Here is a 17,894-nt window from a genome sequence, read left to right on the forward strand (position 1 = left end):
AACCATAGCTAGAGTGAAGCTCTAAGTATCATCATTACTTCATCAAGTATCACTGTGAAATTAGATCTTGAGCAATTTTTAATTATGTTTTAGATTGTTAGAGACGGATAGTAAGTCTTTAAGATCTGTAAATGGGTCAAGAAGAAACAGTGGCTCCTCCCTTGTATCAAGTTCATCAGCCTCTAGCAATCTCAGCCACCTTGAAGAAGATTCTTGGATTCTTTGGGGAAGAATTGTTAATGAATGGGAAGATGTACGCAAAAAGAAGGAAAAGCAAGTTAAGGTATTTGTATTCTTTGTTGAAGTTCTTCCTCTTATTCCAAAGGGGCATCAAGGCATGGATTAATAGAAGATTTTAAAAAATCAGATTCTGGTACTTTCCAAGTGCTGTAATAGAGCTCTGCTTTATATGTTTTCATTTATTTGTGCCCATATAAGTTTTGACTTGTACATATCAGTTTTTATAGATGTATCCTAATGGTAGAAATATATAGCTGAAAATTATTTTAGAAATTAAATCCTCACATTTTATAGATTCAGGAATGAAGTCATAACATCTGATATCTTTGACTTATCAGTATTTAACTTTTTTTGCCTAAAACAACCCTTTGAAAGATAATGGTTATTGTGCTTTCATTCACAGCTCTGCAGATTATCAATTACTTCCTTAGTAGCTTTAGAGGCCATACTTTGGGAGAAATGTCAAGAATTTGTCCATGGCATTGTAACCCTCTGAACAGAATAGGATACAGTCTTAGCCTTGGTTAAAAGGTTCCCTAGTATTCAGAGTAGCTTTGTGAATTATAAATTTGTTAAAGTGTTCTACTCCATTCCAACCCCCAGTAAGTCTTCTTTGGCTTTTAAGGTAAGAGACTTAACTGGTTCATTTTTAAAATTTTATTTTACTTATTTTTATTTTTAGGAGCTTGTTCGTAAAGGGATACCCCACCACTTTAGAGCAATAGTTTGGCAACTTTTATGCAGTGCACAAAGTATGCCAATTAAGGATCAGTATTCAGAACTCCTGAAAATGACCTCACCATGTGAAAAATTGATCCGAAGGGACATTGCTAGAACTTATCCTGAACACAATTTTTTTAAGGAAAAAGATAGCCTTGGACAGGAGGTTTTATTTAATGTAATGAAGGTAAGTTCTATTTATTCATTTTTTGAAATGAATTCTCAGAAGATTGAAATTATACATATAATGAAGCATGAACCCTTGGCACAATAATCAGTTTCTTCTGCAAAAATTTTTGCTTTATTTTTGATGCTACATTACTGTCTAGTTTAGAGAACTTAGAAAATTCATCACTTTGCATAGTACTAGTTGGTTGAAATCAAATAACCTATAAATCACTATACACCATAGAAAGATCATTTATGAAAATGGATAATTTATCTTCTGTGAGTTTCACAATCTAGGAACAAAGTTTTCTGCTTACTGTGGCCAGCACTGTTAAAAATTCTTAGCCCTTAAAAGTGTGTGCCATTGTAATTTTTTCTTTCAATATTGCCTTTTTTCTTCTCATAATTCCTTTCCCTTTCAACTACCTCTGCGAATTAATTTCTTCTTAAACCATCTCAGTTTTTCCAGTGCTTTACCCTAACCTTACTCTGGTTTTAGCTCAGATAAACATTTTTTAAACTTAGTTACTTCACTGAGTACAAATTCCTTTATTTTCTTGTCCTTAGGGGCTGTCAGTTTCTAATTGGGAAATTGTCAAAAGAAAATTTTATATAATAAATCACCTACTTTTGAAACACAGGATAGCTTGTATAACAAGCAAGCAAAAGCTTTTCTAAAAAAATACATGGTCTTTACTCCACTATCTCACGATTTTTAGGTTTTTAGAGAAGGAAGATATAATATATCATGTTAAAGTATTCTGAACATTTTTTACTTTTTAGGCATATTCTTTGGTGGATCGTGAGGTTGGTTACTGTCAAGGAAGCGCTTTTATAGTTGGATTGTTGCTTATGCAGGTAAGTTTGTACAAGTATTAAGTATCTGATTAAGTTCTTTATTGAAGTTGGAGAATTTAAAAATCATCCTTGTTTTTATTAAGCATTAGATACTGGAAATTTTTCCCTAGGCATAATTTAAATAGGGATATTTAGTTTGCAATTTAAAATATTAAAAGTGTTGAAAATAACACATGCAGTAATATCCTGCCACTAAACAAAATTTCAACTTCTTGGTATCTACATTTGGACCATAATATTCCACTAAAGCCTGTATCTACTTTTAAATCTTAACTTATATGTCAGTATTTAATAAAGACTCATCTTTTCCAAACCAAGGAGGACATGATTGAAGTGTTGATATGAAAATCTTATTAATATCATACATCTTTGCAAATTTACACAGAAATTTTGGTTGTCATAGAGTTGAGGGCATGTTACGCCTACCTTGTTATAGGCTCTAAAATAGAGGTACTCAGTTATTCTTACTGCCCCAGAGATATAACATATTTCCATCACCATCGAATAATCTTGGAGTGGGTTCGGGTGGGATGTTTTCAGAAGTCAGGGACAGGATCATCATTTATATCTTTGAAGGGAAATGGTAAGTAGTGCTTTCTCTTCACCTTTGTTTAAGTTTTTTTTTTCAAGTCCATCATACTCTATATTATTCTCAGACTAAAATGTAATCTGAAGAGAAACCTTGGAGATAGCTTGATTTGAGTCATATATACTGGTTTTTGCATCTCAGTACTACACTGAATTCTGTGAATGTCGGCTAGATTGTTTAGTCTCTCTCTGAGCCTTAATTAGGTAATACTGTCTACTTTCAGATTCATTGTGAAGTCATATGAGATAATAAATGTAAAAACCTAGCATAGTGTTTGCCACATAGTAGACATGCAATAAAAGTTCAGTGTCTTGCCCAAGATCACTTTTCTTGGTTGATAAAAGCAGAGTAGGAATCTGAAACTGTTTCCCCATTCTTTGCTTCAGTTTCCCTAGAGTTCTGCCTGAGTTTTAAAGCTCTATAACTGTGACATACTTTTCTGAGTAGCAAAAACCTGATGTCAGAGACATTGGTTTATAATAAAAGTGACAGATTTTTATTTTGTTTTATGACATAAGAACTACTACCAATTGTAGGATAATTGTCCATTTTTAGGTGACATTGGATTGTAAATAATAAAAACAAAACTAGATTTGTTAACGTCGAGGTGTGACGGTTTTGTACGATTGTGTTTTTTCCTAGTTTGTAATTGATTAGTATTGGTAGGATTTTTACTATTGAACTCAAGCATTCCTATTATCAATCCAGTGATTTTTTTTCATAATTCTATGCCTTTTACTTTCATATTAGCTCCAAAATAACCTTTCAGTAGTCATTTCTATTGAGCATTTAAAGAGCAGCTTTTCCTTACTTGAGTTAGGCATCTCGTAACAGCAGACCTAGCTCTGTAGGAATCCAAAGGGGCCATCACATTTTCCTTCAGGATAGATACTGTAGGCTGGTAGTGGTTCTTTTATTTAGTGATTAATTTACTTAGCTAGTATTGTCAATGGCCCCTAATACATTACCATAATAATAATTTTCTAGCCCAGGGCCATAAGCTAGAAAGCCCCCTCTCTTTGTTTCTAAAGCTTATTCTGATACACCCTGTGCTCTCTTGCCTCCCACATACTAGCTTGGCAACGCAACTTGGAGTCTGAGAAAAAAATTTTGCAGAGTTAGCTTAATTAGTACATGTTGTTTTAAAATAGCTAAAAGTGCTGGCTATATGTTTTGTGTGTATCTTAATAACTCATATAAAATTAGGTAGATTTTGTCACCATTAGACCTTTGCAAAAGGCATGGATTCTCTTTAAGTTAGTGTCATAGAGAAAGTATGTAGCAGCGCGATTGCTCTAAAATTCAAGTGCCCAGATTTCTAATAGAAAGGAGTGACTATAAAACAACTAGGTGATTGTTCTTCATATTTATATTTCACTTGGTGTCATACTTTTTCATTTTGTGACCATTGTTTCAGTCTTTTTGTGAAGGGCCCACTGATTTTTTTCTTTGGGGTCTTTTATTCAATTACTTCAACTCACTTTTTAAAAAATATTGTCAGTTCCCATGTCAGTGCTGTTGCAGAGGAGGAAGGGAATGAAACTGCTTTTGATATGTTCAGAAGAGAAGAATTTCTTATAAGACAAAAACATGTATTCATTCCCACTGTGACTAGAATGAGGGGTGGTAGAGGTGGAATGCAAAGGGGAAGGTAGTGGTAGGAGAAGAGGTTAGAGAAGTAGTAAGGGGTCATGTAATGTAGGATCTTGTAAGGATTTTGGCTTTTACTGAGGATATGAGAAGCCACTAGAGTGTTTTGAGCTGTAGAGTGAAATGGTCTAATTCATGCTTTGAAACGATCACTCTGGCAGTTCCATGCTGTACGGGGAAGAGGCAGTTAGGAAGAAAGCACAGGGAGGTGGCAGAGTGACCCATGAATGATGTAGGAAAAACACCGAGTTCAAAGCTGATGGCCAGGAAAAAATTCTTGAGATGTCTTTGGTGCAAAAGGTGGTTTTTAATAAAACACGGAAACAGAACCCATGGGCATGAAGAGTTGTACTGGGGTCATGAGGAGTGGCCCATTATATACTTTGAAGCTGGGAGGGGTTAGGGATATTGTAGTCTGTAAGGAGTTTTGGAAACAACGTTTCCAGAACCTTGAGGGAGCTAGCTATTGTTGGGTAAAGGTCATTTATTCCTGTCTAGTAAAACCTTAGTCATGAGACCCTTCAGATGTTTATCAGTGGGTCATATGTTTGGGGGATGATTGCCAACATGTATCTTGGGGGGTAGAGATAAAGGAACTTTCCAAAGGAATTTTTATATGTTAGAGTAGACTTACAGGATCCTGGGATTGGGCTAAGATTGCCTTTTGTCCTTAGCAAAATATTAACATCGAGGCAGCTGAGTTCCTGGAGGAATATTGCTCTGCCTGTGTCATGGTCTTGTCAGTGGAGCAGAATGGAGAGACTTTTCTTCTGCTTTTGTTTCCCACATCAGTGAAGAGCCTTGTGGAGTTGTCCAGACAATGGGCTGCTCTTTTGATAGTGGTTTGGACTAGCTGTGAATGGTCGGCGGTGGTTGATTCTTGAAATAATTTGAATTTAGAGCCAACAGGAGTTACTGAAAGATTAGATGTGGAGTAAAAGAGGAAGGAGATTGTGATGATGCATATGGATTTTGAGTGGAAGTTTGGGCAAGGAATGGCAGGGTAGGAAATTACAAGTGGTTTGAGATGTCTTTTGGACATCCAAGTGGAAATGTAAGTAGGGCATTTGAAAATATGAGACCAGAACTAAAGGTTCAGGCCAGTAGAAGAGAGAGTCTAGGGGTTATAAAATGGGCACAGTGCAGGTAGGATGGTATTTGTGGTGGTGTGAGAATGGGAAAATTCTGTTCTAGTTGCTTCTAGTTTTTAAAAAAATACCAAATAATATCATTAGCTTAGAGTTGAGTGGGAAGGAGGTAATGGAAGCTTGAGGACAGAGAAGTTTGAAATCGTGGCCTAGGAGAATGAGAGTGATTGAATTAGGGAAATAAAGTATACCAGAAGCATTAAATACCCACTGACATTAGTGGTCCTGAATTCAAAGTGAGACCGGCCAGCATGGTTAAGTGTTTTGTTTTTACCCAGCCACTTTCTGCTATCTAGATGTAGTTGTAGAGTTGGAATTATTACTGAGAGAGAAAGGCAAGAGTAATTGTGGATATAAGTGAATGAATAAATGTAACAGGGTAGGTAGCAAAGAGCACAGGAACAGAAAAAAGGTAGTGTGCTATAAGTGACTGATATGCTTGCAAAGTCATATAGCTGGAAATACTCTGTGTGTATTAATCTTCATTGCAACCCTATGAAATAAGTGCTGTTAATTTACCCATTTGATATATGTTGAAACTGAGCAATAGAGAGGTTGAGTAATTTACTGAAGGTCACAGAAACAGAACCCATGGGCAGAAAGAGTTGCACTGGGGTCATGAGGAGTGGCCCATTATATACTTTGAAGTTGGGAGGGGCTAGGGATAACGTAGCCTCTCCCACTCTATTAAGTGGTATTTGCATCTTAAGTGGTGTGGCTCTAGAGCCTGAGTGAGGATCATTGGAGGAAAGGAAGGCAAAGATCTGCTAGGCCAGGGAATTAGTCCTCATGAAAATGAGGAGGGTTTGGGTCAGTGACCTAGAGGTTTGTAGATACTACAAAAAAGAAGAGTCATAAGTAATACGTACAGGTATTGTTTCAGAGAGAAGGGGGAGTTAATGCAATGACAATGAGTCAGTAAGGTGTAGGGAAGGACATATACCTCTCTACTCCCTGGCTTCTTCCAGTGCTATGGGAGAGAAAACAGCCACCTTAGCGGAGACAAGTTTCTTTTTTTTTTTTATTTTTTTATTGTTATGTTAATCACCATATATTACATTAGTTTTTGATGCAGTGTTCCATGATTCATTGTTTGTTCATAACACCCAGTGCTCCATGCAGAACGTGCCCTCCTCAATACCCATCACCAGGCTAACCCATCCCCCCACCCCCCTACCCTCTAGAACCCTCAGTTTGTTTTTCAGAGTCCATCATCTCTCATGGTTCGTCTCCCCCTCTGACATACTCCCCTTTTCTCTTTTTCTTTTTTCTTAAAATATGTTGCGTTGTTTCAGAAGTACAGATCTATGATTCAACAGTCTTGCACAATTCACAGCGCTCACCGTAGCACATACCCTCCCCAATGTCTATCACACAACCACCCCATCCCTCCCACCCCCAACCACTCCAGTAACACTCAGTTTCAGTTAGAGGAAAATGGTGAAAGAACATTTGGTAGAGAGATTGAGGATGTATGTAGGATATTTTGTGGATGGCAGTTTATGAGTTCTAGAAAGTGCTGTGGAAAGGGTTTAGGGAAGGCTGAATATAGGGTTAGATTAAGGAGCAGTAGAACCACATGGGATGAGAGTTCTGGGTTGTTGGGCTTCTTGCAGTGAAGTAAAAAAGTGGGGCTGTAGGGCTTGAAGGGATTGATAGGAATAGTCTCCAAGGCAGAACTGTGGCTGTGTGTGTGGGGAGGAAGGAAGTACAGGTTTTACCAACAGTAACACTTGACTTCTATCCATGACTGTGTCAAGGCCAGGAAAAAGGTTATTAGAAGCAGTCTTTAGTAAGAAGAATACCTAGAGAACCTTTGAGTTTCCTCTTTTAAAACACATTGATATAATGTGAGTGAATGAGCATTAGAAAATTAGAAAATATTCAGAATATCTGTGTAGCTCTTCCATTCATTATCTTATTTGGTAGAGTTTTTCTTGTGAGTTATACATAAAATGTGAAATTGGTACTTTTAAACCTTGCTTACAGATTCTTTGAAAATTTATTTTACAAGTTTGTGTATGTGTTTAACATTTCTGCTCAGAACTGTTGAAAGTTTTCCCATCGCACATAAGGTAAAAGTCCACATCCTTACAGTGGCTTCTAAAACTCTATGTAATTTGGTTCCCTGTATTTCTCCTTCATAACCTAACTGCACTTGTAGAATTCCTCCTAATTAGTAGTCTCCTATATGCTGTTCCTTTAGCATGCCAATTGTGATTCTACTTCAAGGCCTTGTTTTATTCATTCTCCCGGGACTGTTCTTTCCTCAGTCCCTCCCTTATTTCTTCAGTATTCTGTTCAAATGCTCCCCTATCAAGGGACTTTCCCTAATCTGCCCACATAAAATAGCAGTGTATCTTCCAGAATTTCCTGTTATCCTACTCTATTTTATTTCTGTAGCACTCAAAACCATCTGGCATACATACTAATTGATTTATTACATTTATTGTCTGTCTCCCCGCAGTAGGATGTTCAAGTTCCATGAGGGTAGAGTGTTTATTTTGTTCACTGGTATATACCCAGAAAAACAGAAGTATCTGGCTCTAAATGAATCTTGGTTTATTGAATTCATGAATTAGGGAAGTGAGGCAGTTAGTCTCAGAGGTTATAAGATTTAACTTCTCATTCTGAGAATGGGAGATTGGAACCTTTTGATTGCTACTTAACATTGTATCACATGGTCACTTAAAACAGTGTTTATAGATGAATGGGTACTTAGTTTAAATAGAATTTAGCTTATTTGTGTATCACAGAACATTAACCTATGTTGCTTTTTTTCCCCTCCTAATGTAGATGCCAGAAGAAGAAGCTTTCTGTGTATTTGTTAAATTAATGCAAGATTATAGACTTCGTGAACTTTTTAAACCAAGTATGGCAGAATTGGGCCTTTGTATGTACCAGTTTGAATGCATGATACAGGTAAAATTGTAGTGTTTTGTTTCTTTTATAAAGATTTTATTTATTTGACAGAGAGAGACACAGGGAGAGAGGGAACACAAGCAGGGGCAGAGGAGAGGGAGAAGCAGGCTTCCCGCGGAGCAGGGAGCCCGACGAGGGGCTCGATCCCAGGATCCTGGGATCATGACCTGAGCTGAAGGCAGACGCTTAACTACTGAGCCACCCAGGCGCCCCTAAAATTGTAGTGTTAACAAAAAGGCATATTGCCTTTATATTTGTGTCATCTTGGTTTGAATGACAGCTAAGCAAATTTAATGTTAAAAGCATTATAGCAATTGAAAAATCAGTGTTTTAATGATGTGATCATTTGTTGATTGGTTAACACAATTTAGACCTACTTCCCAGTTGGATACCGTTTACAGGTAGATCACAGCCTGGAACTTGACTGCAGTTTTCAGATTCAGACTTTAAGCATTTTTGCCAAATCTATCACAGCCACATTGCCTAACTGCATGAGTTTCCTTTTTATGCCCTATTGTGTTCTGTTGTTATATAGAGTATGCTCTCATAGGAGCTCATGACATTATGACACTGACATCAGTTCATTTCCTTTGAGACTTGGCTGTTCTGGTTCTTTCAGTCCTTTCTCCTACCTTTCCCTTTTTATCTCACTCTTTTGCTAGCCTGTAATCTTTTCTTAAAATAAGGCTTTTATGTTGCTAGTTTAAGACCAAGAGTCTAGTGACTGTGTGAGGGTATACAGAAGAGGAGGAGAGGAATCAAAATCAAGTGAAAAATATATTTTGGAATATTTACCTTTCTGGAGTTAATTTACATATATAGTAGACATATATATTATTAACTAATACATATATATTATATACCAGTAATATATATAGTAAGCAATATATATATATGTATTTTTTGAAGATTATATTTATTTGACAGAGAGTGAGAGTGAGCACAGATAGGCAGAGCGGCAGGCAGTGGCAGAGGGAGAAGCAGGCTCCCCGCGGAGCAGGGAGCCCGGTGCGGGGCTCGATCCAGGACCCTGGGACCACGACCTGGGCCGGAGGCAGACGCTGAACGACGGAGCCACCCAGGCGCCCCACATCTTAACTTTTCTAAGTGATGCCTGATCTTTGTGTTTGATATAGGCTTATCTGGTATACACACAGTAATCTGGTTTAAAATGCTCAATTTTACTGTGTTTTAATTAATTCTTTTCCTCTCTTTAGGAGCATCTTCCAGAGCTCTTTGTGCATTTTCAGTCTCAGAGTTTTCATACCTCAATGTATGCGTCATCCTGGTTTCTGACTATCTTTCTTACGACTTTTCCATTACCAATTGCAACAAGGATATTTGATATCTTTATGTCTGAGGTAAGCTAATGGGCAGGCTGAGCAAAGGAATCATTGGGTTAATCATTAGTGCAAAGCAGTGAGGAGAGCAGTAAAGGAGAGCCATGTGTTCCATACTGAACTACTTACTTTGATATTCTCCTTTAAACCTGTAATAACCTATAAACCTATAAGTAAATAGGTTTAATAGTAATAGTAATATTTATTAAATAGTAAATAAATAAAATAAATCAATTAAATAACTAACTAAATAAATAAATAAACCTATCAAGTACTGTTAGTACATTTAACAGATGATAGATGAGGAAGCTGAGACTTACTGGAAGGTTAAGTAGCTTGTCTGTGGACACATAGCACATAAGTAGTGTAGTAACCATCGTTCAAATACAGGCAGTCAAAATCTGGAGCCCACACTCTTAAACAAACCTCTGTATCACTTCCTGATTGATTTAGTGAGAATTAGTGAGAAGTGAAATTTGCCTTACAGTTAATATTATTGCTCTGCATCTGTTACCCAAAGAGCAAGAAGTAATGAATATATTTTTTTTCTATTCCATGAATATATTGCAGGTGTAATCGTCATTGTCATGTTGTAGTCATCTTTTGTCTTTTATTCTATATTTTGGAGAAGGTAGGCAGGTTAGGTGACAAATGGTTGGTAGCACTTGAAAGTGTTATTAATTAGAATTAATAATGGCTGGCTGGCTCAGCCAGGAGAGCATGTGATTCTTGATCTCAGGGTCATAGAGCTTACTTAAAAATAACTAACTAACTAACTAACTAGAGTATCTTAATCAAACCCAGTGTTAATTGTTAATTACATCTTGGGAAGATTAGTTTATATTACCTAGTTAAATTAGTTTAGTTTGGAGCCAGGAAACTGTGATTTGTGTACTGACCCTCCTGGTTCAGGTACCAAAGCTGTCCTTCCAGTTATTTTTGTAAATAGTTTTCTTGGAACATAGCCATGCCCATTTGTTGTGTTATCTCTGTCTGCTTTTGGTCTTAGTGGCAGAGTTGAATATTTGTGACAGTAACCACGTAGCCTACAAAGCCTAAAATATTTGCTATCTGACTTTTTACAAAAAAAGTGTGCCAGTTTCTAGTAAGACAAATGTTTACCTTAGTATTCTTTTGAATGACTAGTTTTTGTCAATGGGAGAGTAAGACAAGTTTGGCTTTATAAAAATGTGTTTCCACAGGGTTTAGAAATAGTGTTTCGAGTAGGATTAGCACTTCTTCAAATGAATCAGGCAGAACTGATGCAACTTGACATGGAAGGGATGTTACAGGTAGGTCAGTTCATGATTTCTTGAGTGTCTTTAGATTTTACTGTTAATTAGTCAGTAAGAAACAGCACTAAGTAGTTCTTATACTTTGCTTGTGTTTTATTAGCACTTTCAGAAGGTCATTCCACATCAGTTTGATGGTGGTCCAGACAAATTAATCCAGGCAGCTTACCAAGTCAAATATAACTCAAAAAAAATGAAAAAGTAAGTATTTTATATTTTGGTTTTTAGTCATGGGTGTTTGTTGAAGCATATAGGAGATTAAATAGAAGGGTCAAAACAGTTCAATGATAAGTGCAGTTTTCTTCCTCAGTTTATAGAACTGTAGCATTTTATTTGGTGGTACTGGTTTCAATGTAACATTAAAGTTGGAATTTCATACTTCTCTTAGTAGTGGTGCTTGGGACCATTATGTATTACCTGTGAAACTCCCCTTTCCCATTCCACATTGACTGGAATTAGGAACCTGTGAGTGTGCTGTTATTTTGAAAACCACTTCTGTGGTGTGATCCAACTTCACTGACATTCTTTTCTGCTCAACCCCAGACTGTAACTTAAGTTCAGGATTAGCCTAACCAACAAGGTAGGCATGAGGTATAGATTGAGAATTTAAGTTTTTTTTTTTTTTAAAGATTTTATTTTTATTTTGATAGAGAGAGACACAGCGAGAGAGGGAACACAAGCAGGGGGAGTGGGGGAGGGAGAAGCAGGCTTCCAGCCGAGCTGGGAGCCCGATGTGGGACTCAATCCCAGGACTCCGGGATCATGCTGAGCCGAAGGCAGATGCTTTACGACTGAGCCACCCAAGCGCCCTAAGTTTTTTTTTTATTGTATATTCTTTTTTTTTAAACTTTTTATTTATTTATTCATGAGAGATAGAGAGAGAGGCAGAGGGAGAAGCAGGCTCCCAAGGAGCAGGGAGCCTGATGCGGGACTCGATCCCAGGACCCTGTGATCATGACCTGAGCCGAAGGCAGACGCTTGACCATCTGAGCCACCCAGGCGCCCTGTGTATTATTTTCTAATGAAACTTTTCTTGATATATATTTAATGAAAGTCCAAGGTAAGCAGTCTTGGCCCCCAAAGATTTTTTGAAATATGGTAAAGGTATTAAGAATGACAGCTCTTGTTCTTCCAGCTTCCGGTATTTAAATAAATCTTAGCCAGAGGTCATAATTACCATTCCTGACACTATTTTCTGTGGTACAAGATACTTTATAATGATAGCAATACTATATATCTTCACTGCTGTAACATAAAATTCCATTCAAATGTATGACATATTCCCATGGATCTTCCTACCCAGGAAATATATTAGAATATGAGTGAGAATTATGTTATTAAAATTAGCTCTAGGGGCACCTGGGTGGCTCAGTCTGAGGTTAAGCATCTGCCTCCGGCTCAGGTCATAATCTTGGGGTCCTGGGATCGAGCCCCGCATCGGGCTCCCTGCTCAGTGGAGAGTTTGCTTTTCCCTCTCCCTCTGACTCTCCTCCCCGCTTGTGCTTGCTCTCTCTCTCTTTCAAATAAATAAATAAAATCTTAAAAATAAATAAATAAAATTAGATCTAATTCACAAAAACAAGCCAATTTATGAGCTTTCACTATTATTATTAATAAATTACTTGTGAAATTACACCATGATGTTGAGACATTATTGACCAAAAAGCAATTCTGTTCTATAATTGATAAAACCTTTAGGAGCCATGTCAACTTCCAGCTCTTGGTAAAACCACATTTAAATCACACTAGCCAAAAAGAGAATTCATTTTACTTTAATTACAGAGAACAGCATAACTGATTTTCTTTTTAGATTTTATTTATCACCATTATAATCCCATTTCTGAAATTCTGGTTATGCTATTTACTTGTCAAACTTATGACCCTCTAGTTCTTTCACTCTCTTACTCATACAATATCTCTATTCCACGTTAAGATCTCTACTCTGATGTTAAATAGCCTTCCTCTGATCCAAATAAGTATACTTCGTCTGATGTTTTGTACCCTGTGTTCATGTAGCCAAGTGTCAGAGAACATTGCATAAACAAATTGCTGGCAGTAAGTTGTATCTGCATTGCCACTTCATGTGTATTTTTATTGACCTTGATTAATTATCCCATTCCCCATGGGAATGGGGAATTATTTCAAACTTTGCCATTTTTCCCAGATTCTGTGCCCATTTTGCCCTAACACTTTGGCAGGGTTTTTTGCTTGTTAATTCATCAGCCATCATTTTTCAAGCTCTCTGAACTTTTTCTCCTATAATTTCCAGCTTACAGAGTTAGCCATATTTCTTTTCTTCCCTTTTCAGAATATAGTATTTCTATGCCTTTACAGTGCTAATTCAGGATGTTATTTCCATCTCCTCCACGTCCTTGCTCCACTAGTTGTTTCTACTTTTATCTTCATCCCTTCTTTCTGTTTCATTTTCTTCAATGTACAAAGGTATTTTTGAGTTCTGACTTAAAAACAACAAAACAAAACCTACCTCAACATAGCATTCATTCTCCTTTTATGAAACTTGTGAAGGAAAAAATAGTTTACTCATTAGCTCCAGATCATATTTCATATGCCATTTTTTTTTCATTTGGGACATTTTTCAAATATACAGAGAGACCCTGGAATAATAAATATCCATATGCTTATCATCTAGATTAAACAGTTAATATTCATCTTTTTAAAAATTTTAATTCCAATATAGTTAACACACAGTGTTATATTAGTTTCAGGTATGCAATATAGTGATTCAGCATTAATATTTTGTGATTTACTTCATCTGTTTTCTTAGTGGATAAAATTATATTTTTTTGAAAGTAAATTATAGAATTCATGACATTTCACTCCTTCAGTATTCAGTATATAAGGCAGGATGAAGGACATAGAGTGATGGGGTGCAATTTTAGGTAGAGCACTCAAGGATAGAGCACATAGACTGATAAGGTACCATTTGAGCAGATACCTGAGAAAGTGAGAGAGCAAACCATGTGATAGTATTCCATGCTGAGAGAACAGTAAATGTAATGACTAAGGCCAGAATGTGAGTGATACTTTTTTTTTTTTAATTAAAAAAAATTTTTTTTCTTTTTTTTTTTTTGTGATCGATATGTTTAAAGAATAGCAAAAAGCCGGTGTGACTGTAGCATAGGTAAATAGGAGTGTGTTGGCCAGTGAAATCCAAAACATAGTAGGGAGCAAGGGGTATTTAAAGCTGGGCTGTTTTATAAGGTAGTTACTACCTACATGTGGCTATTTAAATTTTGAAAACTGAAGATTTAATTCATCTGTTATATTAGCCACATTTCAAGTGCTCATTGTCACTTAGATTTGGCTAGTGGCTACCATATTAGACAGCACAGATCTAGAACATTTTCACTGTTGTAAAGTTCTGTTGGACATGTTGGCCTCCTCACGGACCAGACTTACATTTTTAAGTCTAAGGGGAAACCATTAGAGATTTTTGACAAAAGTGACATCACCTTATTTCAAAATTTCACCTTTTGCTGTCTAGAAGAGTAGGTAGAGGTTGGCCAAGTGAAGAGAAGGCAGGCATTTTAGGCAGAAAGGTAATATGTACAAAGGCTCAGAGGTTCCTTTAAGACAAGAAATTTGCAAGCAGTCATTCTTAGGCTTTGGTTTTTTTGTTGTTGTAATTTTTTTTTTAAGATTTTACTTATTTTTTGACAGAGAGACAGCGAGAGAGGGAACACAAGCAGGGGGAGTGGGAGAGGGAGAAGCAGGCCTCCCGCTGAGCAGGGAGCCCGATGCAGGGCTCGATCCCAGGACTCTGGGATCATGAACTGAGCCGAAGGCAGAGACTTAACGACTAAGCCGCCACCCAGGTGTCCCTGTTGTTGTAATTTTTATTTTGATATACTTTTAAACTTCTTAAAAAGTTATAAATAATATGTGTGTATGTAAGTAAAACCCATACCCATTTTTAGGGGATCCATTTGAGAGTAAGTTAGGTTACTGTGCCCTTTTTTCTTAAATACTTGAATGAATGTGTACTTCCTAAGAACAAGGACTTTTATTTTTTAGCAGAACCCAATAGTTAATCAAAATCAGGAAATTATCAAAGATACAGTACTATTACCAAATTCCCAAAGCATGTTCAAGTTTTATCACTTGTCTCAGTAATACTCTTTGTAAGTCTCCCCTTTCAGACCCCTGCCTAATCCTCTCTCCTGTCCACTCCCTACCCCTCACCTCCTGGGTTTTGGATCCACTTTAAGTACTCCAGGATCATGTATTGCATTGTGTCAGATCAATCTCCTTTAATCTGAAACACTCCCTCCACTCTTCTTGTATGTCTTGACCTTGATATATTTGAAGAGTACAAGCTAGTTATTTTGTGGAAAATCCCACAGTTTGGGTTTTTCTTAAATTTCCTCATGAGTAGATTTAGGTTGTGCATTTTTGGCAGGTATACCAATGATGTGTCTTCTCAATTAACCATGCGGTGGGTGCATGATATTGGTTTACCTCAGAATTGATGATGGTATCTGTAATCATTGGGTTAAGGTGATGTCTGCCAAGTTTAACTACTATAAAGTAATTATTTTGTCTTCTATTATTATTTGTTTCCAGATGCTTTGAGATTATATAATATCCTGTTTCTTACGACGCCTTCCCTCACCAGATTTACATCCATTTATGATTTTCTCACTCTCCCATTCCTTCTTTATTAATTGGCATTCTACTGTAAGGAAGAGCTTTTCCTTTTCTCTAATATATTTATTCACTTATTTATGTAAGTGTGAATTTGTGGGCTCTTTTTTTATTTGGTGAATTATAATTCATTATTCTCCAGTTATCCCTGCTTTGTCCAGTAGGAGTCCTTTCAAGCTGGCTCTTGCGTCCTTTTGACATGTCCCCATGGTTCTTCGAGAATTTCCTTATTTTAAGACAACAAAAAGCTCTAGGCTCATCTTGTCCCTTACCCGCTCCTGCACAGGAGCAAGTCATTTCTCCAAAGAGCCTTGATTTCTTTTAGTAAGCTTTTAAAATGTAGCCTGAAGGTAAATGGATAGACACTGAAGCAGTTGGCCTCCGGGAGTGGCATGATCCAAATCAACATTTTAAAAATATCTTCCTAGTAATAGTGTGCAGAAAATACTGAATTATGAAACTGGCAGTAGAGAGAACAATTACGAGGTTCCTTTAGTAAGTAAGGCAAGATATAATGAAGGTCTAAAAATGTTGCCAATAAAAGGAGAATGATGTAGCTCTGTAGCTACTTTGAAGTCGCTTTGTAGAAACCTTATAAGCACACCTTGGCCAGCTGATCAAGGTCAATATCAATAGTGATATCCTGGTGATAATTTGTACCCTTGATATGATGTGATGAAAATGGGACTGACTTCTGTGGTCTTCTTCCTCCAAACCCATAACCTCAATACAATCATGGACAAACATAAGAGAAATCCCAATTGAGGAATATTCTTCAAAATACCTGACCAGTACTCCTCAAACAATCAAAGTCATCAAAAACATGGAAGGTCTTAGAAATTGTCACAGCCAAGAGGAGCCTAAGAAGACATGGCAACTTAATGTAATGTGATTCCTTGGATGGGATCCTAGAATAGGAGAAGGACATTAGACAAAAATTTAGAAATCTGAATGGAGTATGGACTTTAGTTAACAGTGTATCAATATTAGTTCATTAATTGTTAACAAATGTTCTATACTAATGTAAAATGTAAAACATAGGAGAAACTGGGGACAAGGTATATGGGAACTCTGTGCTCTTCTCACTTATTTTGTAGATCTAAAACTCTTCTCAAAAATAAAGTTTATTTAAAAACCACTATCAGTGCAGTTGGAGAGGGAATAATATATTTTAGAGCATTAAGAAGGTTGAATTGAACGTGCTTGATGACTGAATTGGGAAGCAAGGATTAAATGAGGATTTCTAGTGTTTTGTTTTAGGTGCATGAGTGAGTAATGATAACATTTATCACCTAACACATAACAAAATATTCACTTCAAAGTGTAGGCATTTGTGAAGACTGTAAACTTCAGTGCAGCCATTGTTCAAAATATTTTTTACCTCTTTGGAGTCTTTTATAAATTCTTTTGGATATCCTATTCTTTTAGACATACTAAAGTAAGAGACATGGTAGTATACAGTCAAGGGGTGTGACCTTAGGCAAGTTTCTCAGTCTTTCGAAGCCTCCAAATGGGCATAACAAGCTGCATTAAAAAGTCAGGTTTGTGGGAGGATTGTGGGAAGTTGGAGTAGAAGGCACCAGGAATCTGTCTCCCACCTAGAAAACAATTGCAGTGGCAGAATCTGATGTGACTCTTTTGGAACTCTCGGGCTTGTTGAAGCCTTGTAGCTTCTAGGAGAAGGGTACGATGGTGAATTGTGGTTAATTTGGTCAATTTCAACTCTTAGCACATTAGCACCCCTTAGTACCATCCTGTACCCTTCAGCCACATGGTAGGCAGCTGTGCTTCTATTTCCAGAGCAACTTTCATGCAGCTTGTGGGAACCAGGGTGGGCAAAAATGACCTTGTCTTCTGGATATCAGAGATCTGTGTGCTCTGATCAGTGATTGCTGTGCTGTTTCTGATCACAGGTGCAAGGAATTGAGCAGCCATTGGTGTTGCACCACTTTCCATTGTTGCAAGTCCCCTCTTCCTCTGGCTGAAATAACTACCAAGAGACTTAAAGGGCGTCATCCTTCTCTTCCCTTTATTTTTCTTTTTTTCCCCCTTTTGGGAGCCAGACAGGAAAGACTAGGACATTCAAAAACAACTGCATATTTGGGGGAAATTAGAAAGTGACTGTGTGTGCCCAGGGAAAGGCTCAGAAAAGTCCTGAGACAGTTTACAGCTCAGGTTGATCTTCAGCACAAAGATAGCCTGTAACAATCAAAAAGACAAAATCAATAACAAAAAACAGCAAGCTCTGGGGAGAGGGGAGACTGATTGCCCCAGTTACCACATTACCAGATTCAAATGTCTA

At 37.1% G+C, this 17,894-nt stretch overlaps 1 protein-coding gene across 13 annotated transcripts in view; it reads left to right on the forward strand.

The window, feature by feature from the left end:
* EVI5 (ecotropic viral integration site 5) overlaps nucleotides 1–17,894 on the forward strand; it is a 196,548-nt gene that overhangs the window by 57,424 nt on the left and 121,230 nt on the right. For 12 of the 13 annotated variants that reach the window (XR_003208420.2, XM_025872195.2, XM_025872197.2 and 9 more), the window contains 7 exons: nucleotides 94–283; nucleotides 923–1,147; nucleotides 1,912–1,986; nucleotides 8,170–8,295; nucleotides 9,513–9,656; nucleotides 10,838–10,927; nucleotides 11,031–11,128. Coding sequence is in view for 12 of the 13 variants with exons in the window: in XM_025872195.2 (XP_025727980.1) it covers nucleotides 94–283; nucleotides 923–1,147; nucleotides 1,912–1,986; nucleotides 8,170–8,295; nucleotides 9,513–9,656; nucleotides 10,838–10,927; nucleotides 11,031–11,128 (948 nt within the window). In the remaining variant the exon portion in view is untranslated. The remainder of the gene's footprint in view (nucleotides 1–93; nucleotides 284–922; nucleotides 1,148–1,911; nucleotides 1,987–8,169; nucleotides 8,296–9,512; nucleotides 9,657–10,837; nucleotides 10,928–11,030; nucleotides 11,129–17,894) is intronic. The other variant, XM_025872198.2, reaches the window with a different exon arrangement.

Source organism: Callorhinus ursinus, unplaced genomic scaffold (genome assembly GCF_003265705.2).
Source record: "Callorhinus ursinus isolate GAN/ISIS: 27379988/994484 unplaced genomic scaffold, GSC_fseal_2.0 scaffold9, whole genome shotgun sequence".
NCBI classification, from domain to species: domain Eukaryota; kingdom Metazoa; phylum Chordata; class Mammalia; order Carnivora; family Otariidae; genus Callorhinus; species Callorhinus ursinus.